Here is an 8,882-nt window from a genome sequence, read left to right as displayed (position 1 = left end):
CCCTACCATGCAATGTGTCTGGTTTAACAGTAATTTTCACACTGAAACTCCTTTGAAAGTGATTTATACCAATGGAAAGACCCTTTAAACAGAGCCGTGTATGACTATAGAGGGGAGACACACACACTAGTGTGCGCATACCTTTACTTGTTGATTTCACGAATAGCCTTAGATTGGATACAACCGAATACTAGTCAGCCTGCCAGGTGAGCCTGTCTAGACAAGCCGCCCGCTCTCCCTCCCTGCAGAAACCTAGAAGCCATTCCATAAATCCTCATTTTCTTCACTTGTCCTCTCGGTTGCGGGGAGTAAACATGCTGGGTCTGCAGGGAGGGAAAGGCTCAAAGTAGAACAATAGATAAAGTTTGAACAAATAAGAGCTGGGCAGGGCTTGCATCACCCTCTACTGATAAACTGCAGAGAAATGGCAGCGAGGAATAAGGCCAGCGATTGAATCGGACGTCTAACAAGATGTCTTTCACTATTACAGCAGAAGATATGTGAGCAGCCAAGTAATAGAGTCAGGTTTATTCTGATAAGGCTACTTTCACACTGGCGTTTTGGTTTCCGTTTGTCAGATCTGTTCAGGGCTCTCACAAGCGGTCCAAAACGGATCAGTTTTGCCCTTAATGCATTCTGAATGTAAAAGCGTCAATCTGACGAAACTGAGCCAAACGGATCCGTCCTGGCATACAATGTAAGTCAATGGGGACGGATCCGTTTTCACTGACACAATCTGGCAGAATAGAAAACTGATCCGTCCTCCATTGACTTTCAATGGTGTTCAAGACGGATCCGTCTTGGCTATGTTAAAGATAATACAAAACGGATCCATTCTGAACGGATGCATGCGGTTGTATTATCTGAACGGATGCGTTTATGCAGATCCATGATGGATCCTCACCAAACGCGAGTGTGAAAGTAGCCTAACTTGTACTTCTAAAGCTATTTTGTCTTGTACCAAGCCTTTATTAAATACTGACCATGTCTGTAAGATGTAGCCAGGCAATACTCCACCTGGTAAACCTGGTGTTTCCTCTGTAGTCATGGTAGGTTTTTGAAAACATGGGACCCAGGCCAACAAGCTAATCAGCTTTCTAAATCCGTGGTGGTCTCAGGCAGTGGACGCTATTATTCCCCGGAGGCTTACGGAATTGTATGGGTTAATTTTATATTCTATAGTGGATTCAAATGTACATTCCCAGGTTGCTCCTGGGAGGCCTCTTTGAAAAATGAGGTCCAGGACAGTTGCCCAGTCTGCCAGCCTTGTATGTAATATACAGTAGGTAATAATGTCTGTACAAAATCTAAAGTCCTGTATTCAAACAAATTTGTATGCCATGCAGTTTCTGAAAAATGGGGATTCCATATAAAGTGAAAAGGGCTTAAGGAAGGTGTCTGTGAATAACTCCAGGGGCATAGCACTTAGGCCTCTTTCACACTACAGTATGTCCATTTCAGTGTTTTGCGGTCCGTTTTTTCACGGATCCGTTGTTCCGTTTTTTTGCTTCCGTTGTGGTTCCGTTTCCGTTCCGTTGTTCCGTATGGCATATACAGTATACAGTAATTACATTGAAAAAATTGGGCTGGGCATAACATTTTCAATAGATGGTTCCGCAAAAAACGGAACGGATACGGAAGACATACGGATGCATTTCTGTATGTGTTCCGTTTTTTTGGCGGACCCATTGACTTGAATGGAGCCACGGACCGTGATTTGCAGCCAAATATAGGACATGTTCTATCTTTCAACGGAACGGAAAAACGGAAATACTGAAATGGAATGCATACGGAACACATTCCGTTTTTTTTGCAGAACCATTGAAATGAATGGTTCCGTATACGGACCGTATATGGAACGCAAAAAACGGACCGCAAAACGAAAAAAAAAAACCCGGTAGTGTGAAAGAGGCCTTATACTTAGGTTTGGCCTCAATATTAAACCAGTGGGGGTCTGACTTTCAGCACCAGACTGACTATCCGATAGAAGGACCTGCAGTGTGCGGGTACTTGCACAGTTGGGAAATCTACCGCATGCTGAGTCCCAAAGCTTGTGGCACATTTTCCAGCCTCTACACAGTGTTCTCACGCCCCGCGGCTCCATCTATCAGCTGATCGTGAGCGTGCTGGGTTTCAGACCCTCACTAATCTATTTTGATGTTCCTATTTTTTGCCACAACCAACCAAAACTTAGCACTGTAGCAACCTGTGGCAGACCCCTCATATAGCACAGATAAGCAAATAATGAAATGTTATCTTCTCTTCTACATCAATGCTTGATCAAGGCTATATGTAAAATATAACTTCACAGTTTATTTGGTGCCTACATTAGTTCCATATTGGCAATATCCCAATATCTCATAGGTTTGAATCCAATCATCTGTATGGAGTTTGTGTGGCTTCATTTCGGTTCTCCAATTTCCTCCCAATCTTTAAAAGCATTTTGATAGGTTAATAGAATTCCCTTAAAATTGGCTCTAGTGTTTCTGTCCGAGATTGGGAAATTAGATTGTGCTCCAATTTTGTGAGTGATGACAACCATTGAACAGAGCTGCAGAATACATTGGCGCTATTTAAAGGAAATGTGTCACCAACATTTTTTTCTGCCCGTTCAAACCAGATAGCAACACGTATACTTTTTGTGTAATCTGTTTTTATTTTCTGATTACAGAATTTTCTGTTTCTTAAACATGATTATAGAGGCGGCCATTTTGCCTGAGCTGTTTTTAACAGCATTTAGAAAGTATTAAGAAAATTGCTTTACGGCAGCTACATGGGTCATAGATACAATGATATGGAGCTGTCCCTATTGACTTCTATGGGAGAGTTTTCTAGGCATGCTCTGTGACCTGTGAAGAGGTCATTAAACAAGGTAAGAATAGATAAGCTTTGACAATCACCTGCTGTGAATGCTGGATCCTGTTGTATCTATACAGATAAGTGATATCATTACAGGCAGGATTAGAATGACAGATAAGCAGGTAACTGCTGTAAAGTGATCTATACAGACCAAGAAGTGGCGCCTAATATTAGGCTTAGTGACTAGAGATGAGCGAACTTCTGTTTTAAGTTCGGCGTCTAAAGTTCGGGTTTGGATTAGCGGAGAATCCCGATCTGGAACCGGATATGGATTCCGACTTCCGTTGTGGTCCGTGGTAGCGGAATCAATAATCGGCCATTATTGATTCGGCTACCACGGACCACAACGGAAGTCGGAATCCATATCCGGTTCCAGATCGGGATTCTCCGCTAATCCAAACCCGAACTTTAGACGCCGAACTTAAAACAGAGGTTCGCTCATCTCTATTAGTGACCAGTGCAAAAACTGCAGTCTTTTATGGTTTTTAAGTAGAGATATTGACATGAAAAAATTTCAAAATAACTTTACGAAAAATTCTTTAAAAATATGTTAAACATAAAAATGTGATTTAAATAATAGGTAATTTTTGGAAGATACATTCCCTTTAAGCAATGGGAAAATAATATATTAAATAACATGTTAGGCAACAGATCATGTTAAAAAATTCTAAACCTATATATTTATATTTTTAAAATTATGATTGAAAATGCAATAGCGGTTATTTCCAACGTTGTATAATGAAAGAAAAACAAAAGGTACGAAATACCACAGTAGAGTACACTATTCCATACAATGGTATCTGGTTCATATTTTCTTAAAACTGTATATAGTGCATTTCTCGGTTTAAACTCCTGATAATGCATGTACAAATTGACAACAGCTCTAAGAAAAGATGCTCCAGAATTGTTACTTTATGGGGACTACATTATTTATGTCAGGAGAGGTGAAAAGTCCTCTTAAAATTTACTGTTCATAATTCATTAATACGGGATGAGACCAATAAAGATCTAATAATGAAATCAATTTAAAAGGACATAAATACAATTTTTTTTTTTAAATACTTACCTTCTCTATCACAATCAAAATGAAAAATACTACAAATGTACAGTATGTTCTAGGAGGTGCCTGATAAAATGAAGATTGGAAAAACGGGTGGATGCCTGGTTTACAATATACAGTAGAACACAAAAAGCAGCAATGCTTTGATCCAAACAGTTTTCTAGATCTATGTCAAGCTTCAACTCTTAGGGTCGAAACGTTGCTGCTTTTCCTGTATGCGGTTTTATGAACAATAAAATAAGTTTCTTGATCTGGGACACTGTTGTCATTTACATTTCATAAGGGCTGTGGTTGGAAGTGCAGGCCAATCCATGTTTTTAAACTTGTATCCTTCCATTTGTGGAACACTAGTGATTTCTGTCTTGACCCTGTAGTGGTCCTGTCTTAGTAGTAAGAATTAAATCCCTGCTACAGAGCTATACCCCAGGATGTTTAAACCCTCTCTCAGGAAGCTTAACTATGCCCCCCCCCCAAGATCCCCCCAAAATCCTCAGAAAACTCTCATAAATAAATTGTCCACTTGGTAAATTTGCACAAAACCCACCCAAGTTCCCATACCTTGATGGTCAACCCTGACTCTTTCCCAGGACTGTTGGAAACTATGGATAACAAGAAAAGCTAAATTCAGGAGTAATGGAACTTGTTAAAGTTGAACGTGTGGTAAGAAGACTGAAACAAAGACTAAATTATCACATCAGTTTGTTCTCACGAGTAAAACAAATTTTTACATATGAACTTTATTTCATACATTTCTCAGAGAAGTGAGTTTGACACAACAAAGTTCTGACATCAGTAGCCTCATGTGTGGTCCATGGTCCACCAAAGGGTTGTACTTAGCAGTTCAGTGCTTCCGTACCAGTGGAAAGGTCTTTATTAGTTAAGGCTATAAACCCTCTGTGTAGCATCAGTTAGGTGTGCATTATAGAATGGTTGATTCATGTTTTAGGAGGAAATGATTAATGTGTTATCACAGTCTACATGCCTAGTTTCCCCAAATTTCCCCCAAAGTGGTAGAAACACGGTAAAAACTAAATCACCGAGTAGAAACTGGTCTGATTATTTACAAACTCAAAATATCCTTGGTCTTTCCCACCATTATTCACAAAGTACATTTCATTTGCATTGAAAAGTAACAAATAGACATTTTTCTTTAAAGAAGGATCCATTCCTTTCTATTTATAGCATAAATATCATATAAATCTTTTATTACAATAAGGCCTTTAATCTTTAGATCTCATTTTATTCAGCATAGTTGGGGTGTTCTTTATTGTTTTTTGTTTTTTTTACGCCATCTCAACCACTGCTACAAAGTCCTTAAATCTCTGGAAGGGTCTGTGGAATTCTCAGGGCTCAAAGGGAATATAAAAAAAAGTGGACCCTGTTTTACTTACATTTTTAGAACATCCACTGACCAGTTTTTGAGGGGGGTGGTTCAAAATCCCAAATATCTATTTTGTCCATCCATTCTCTGCTAGAAAGGAGCATGGCATAAAACTGGCACTCCTGCCCAGCACAGAAGGGTTTCTTTTGTTCTTTTTATTAGTTTTTTTAATCAATACAAAAAATAATTCATTGTAAATATAATATATATTTATATATTTATACATATTTTGAATATATTTACATTTATTTCCAACAGCGATAATGCTGCATATGTGCTCTGGTGAAGGATGAAAGGGGCTAGGGTGCTGGAATATATTTTCTCAGAATATTACAAAATTAACAAGGCAAAAAAATAATTGTGTCAGCCTTGAGTCCTTAGAAACTTAGTTGGCTTTGCCGTGCCCGATATAGCTTCCTGTCATGGACCAGGCACATTCTCCCTGCTTTCTCTTTGCATTCATTATCCACCCGGGGTTCATGCTTCTTACCAGCTGTTGCTGGTCCACAGAATTGCAAGAGAAAAAAACAGTAGGTTCTGCTCTGTGTTCTCTTCCCAACATTTGTGTCCACTTTCACAGAAAGATCCACATTCTCTGGCGTTCTGCAGAGTAAGTCAGTGCTATCGGTAGTGCTCTTTAGAGAAGGACTGCAGAACGCAAGGTGCCTCATGTTTTTAGGCTGCCATTTACATTTTGGAATTTTGGGAGGCAGGGTTCATGTGGCATAGGGTCAGGGGAAAATACGGAATCATCACCGGATGAGGAAGCAGAACACGATGAGTCAGGGAAACTCGGAGAATATTGCTCCAAAGGGACGCTGAGGTCGAGGTACTCCTGTAAAAAAGATATAGAGAATAAAAATGAACGAATGGACATAGAGAAACTGATCAATACAGACAAACAGATCTCCTTTCTACTTACCTCATTGCTAGTCAGCGTGAGTATTCGGTCCAAGTCCTCCACCAGCTGTTTGAAAGTAGGCCTATGTGAAGGAATGGCATGCCAACAGTCTCTCATCATCATATACCTGCAGAAAAAAGGGTGCATCTTTGTGAAGTCTGGACGTCAGACAGCACACACTCCATAAGGACTTATTATACATTCATAGACCAATAAATTATCTGCATGTGCCAAGGATGATAATATACTACGATAAGCTAATCATTGAGCCAACAAAGTTTAGTAAAATGATATACAAGCAAGCTAGGCATTACAGATGTAACTGTTGGATAGGGCTTAACAACCATCATTAATCAGGATGATTTACTAGAAGACAGTCTGAAAGCAGAAAAGATAAAAAGAAACTTTTCTTAACCACATGGGGAAATGTTTAAGTGACTACTTGGCCAGATTCTTTATCAGACATACAAAAGGAATATGTTATATGTGTATTCTGTAGGCATATACCTGCAATGGTGGATTTCAATCTACAAGTCCAACACCGGTATACCATGATCCGAGTCAGGTTTGGACTGGGGGGGGAAGGGTGCAGTTCCTCTTTATTATTATTTTATTATTCTTGGGGACCATACCCCATATCATCAATAAAGTCTAATACATTTTACAAATAGACCATAATGGCAAGTTATTGGCTTCAAAGGAAACTCCAAATGTATATTTTTTCTCCTGGACCTTTGGAGCCCACTATGGTATCACAGCTGGGGCCCACCGGAGGATCTTCTGGTACTCTAGTGGGCCAGTTCTATGCTGATCTGAGAACAGATTTGCTTTTCATGCTCTTTTGACAACAATATCATGCAAAGGGTATAGGTCTAAAAGCAGACAACACCGCTGGTTCTCTCACCTCTAAATACGGTGGGTAGTGGAATGCCTATAGTGTCTGATACTACTTGATGGCAGCTATGTGGATACTGGTAAATGGGACTCCTTCCAAATAACTGTGTGTGCAGATACTAAATGGTAGATACAATTTGATTGACAGAAAATAGCTATAGACTAGAAAGAGAGAATTTCTTAAAAGTTCGATTCTGCTGATTTGCCAAATGTCACAAAAAAATTTGCTTTGTGACGATTATTAATTAATTGAGAAGCACATTTGTTTGTAAGTAGCGGGTCCAATGACAGGGAGCTAAAAAAAATTTCAATCACACTTATCGCCTCCATTTGCTCGCGATGGGCCGGCCATTGCCATCTTGCTTGTAGATCTCGGCCAAAATCCTGTGTGGAGCGAGATTACGTCATCACGCCAGCTGGCGTGCTAATGTATGACGTCATCATGCCGGCCAGCAGTGATGATGTAATCTCGCGCCGCACAGGATTTCGGCCGAGATCTTCAAGCAAGATGGAGGCTGGCGGCCCGTCGCAAGCAAATGGAGGAGGTAAGTTTGAATTTTTTAGTTTTTTATATGATTTCAGGTTAAATCGATTTGCTGACACAAAGCACGAGGAAATTCGGCTTCTAGGCAAATCAAATTTATCCTGAAATTCGGATCGAATTCCACTTCGTGGGATTCGATTCGCTCATCTCTACTATAGACCACTGAATAACTTCTGAAGGGCCCCTTCATATATTGCTATATACTACTTGATTATTATTTAGATAATGATGAAGTTCACTAAGGCATACGTAGCTGAACACACTGTTTACTAAGCACCATCAAAAATGGCACATGGATTTTATTAGTGGATAAGTGTTATGTTCCCACCTTGAAAGATGGAACCTTGGATGTTTGGAGCACAATAAATGACATTCTGCACTCCAGAGAGGTCAATGTCCTCTTCTACACTATTGCTCACTTGCCAAAAAATAGGACGGAACAGAAGAAACTGCTGCTGTACACTTAGCACATACTGAATTATTGTTTTTCATAAATGGATCATCAAATGGAAAGTCACATCTGTACAAACCAATAACTGTGCCATATATTTTAGCAGTAATGGTGCTAAGCAAGTAGTGTCACCACATGATACATTTTACCATAATATATGTCCCTAATTTCAGTCACATGAAACATGAACCTAATGATAAATTGCTAAAGCAAAATCACCTATCGCATCACCACTTACAGTTCATTGGTGCAGTTGGCTGGCTTGTCCATGCGATGACCCTCTTTCAGTAGCTTGAAGAGTTCCTCAACAGGAATTCCAGGATATGGAGAACCTCCCAAGGTAAAAATCTCCCACATTAACACACCAAATGACCAGCTATAGACAGAAGGAGAAAAAAAACTCATTGAAATAGGCACGATTGCCCTTGACTGGAATAATTTCTTTTATAAGGAACATTTTATACCACGGTCCATGGTTTTAACTACCCAGTGTACTTATTTTGCAGGGAACAGGAGCACACAAGTTGAATATTTACTGAGGGCCAATCTTCCGTTGAAGTGCACTTCAGATATGAACCTGTAACACTAGCATACTACAGCCTTTCTGTTCCCCAAATACAATGCCCTTATATAACCCCATTCCCAGGTGCTCATTAAAAGGATAAGTGCGGTAAATGAAAGCATTACTTGTCAGGTACAAAACCACACAGCTCTTCCCTTTCAACAAAATAAATTCCATTTTGTAATTTTTCACTATTAATAATATTACTTCCTTGCCTCGGGCTGTGATGT

General features: G+C 39.6%; 1 protein-coding gene across 6 annotated transcripts in view; it reads right to left on the bottom strand.

Annotated features, from left to right (window-relative positions):
* Positions 1–4,637: 4,637 nt before the first annotated feature.
* The window catches only part of FGFR2 (fibroblast growth factor receptor 2), a 72,487-nt gene continuing 68,242 nt past the window's right edge, over positions 4,638–8,882 (bottom strand). For all 6 annotated transcript variants that reach the window (XM_044298937.1, XM_044298940.1, XM_044298938.1 and 3 more), the window contains 3 exons: positions 8,329–8,466; positions 6,223–6,328; positions 4,638–6,135 (listed from right to left, as the gene is read on the bottom strand). In XM_044298937.1, the coding sequence (XP_044154872.1) occupies positions 5,968–6,135; positions 6,223–6,328; positions 8,329–8,466 (412 nt within the window). In that variant the 3' untranslated portion in view covers positions 4,638–5,967. The remainder of the gene's footprint in view (positions 6,136–6,222; positions 6,329–8,328; positions 8,467–8,882) is intronic.

The sequence above is a fragment of the Bufo gargarizans genome, chromosome 6 (genome assembly GCF_014858855.1).
Source record: "Bufo gargarizans isolate SCDJY-AF-19 chromosome 6, ASM1485885v1, whole genome shotgun sequence".
Lineage (NCBI taxonomy): Eukaryota > Metazoa > Chordata > Amphibia > Anura > Bufonidae > Bufo > Bufo gargarizans.
Note: the sequence above shows the minus strand (reverse complement) of the source record. Positions and strands in the feature narration are given on the sequence as shown.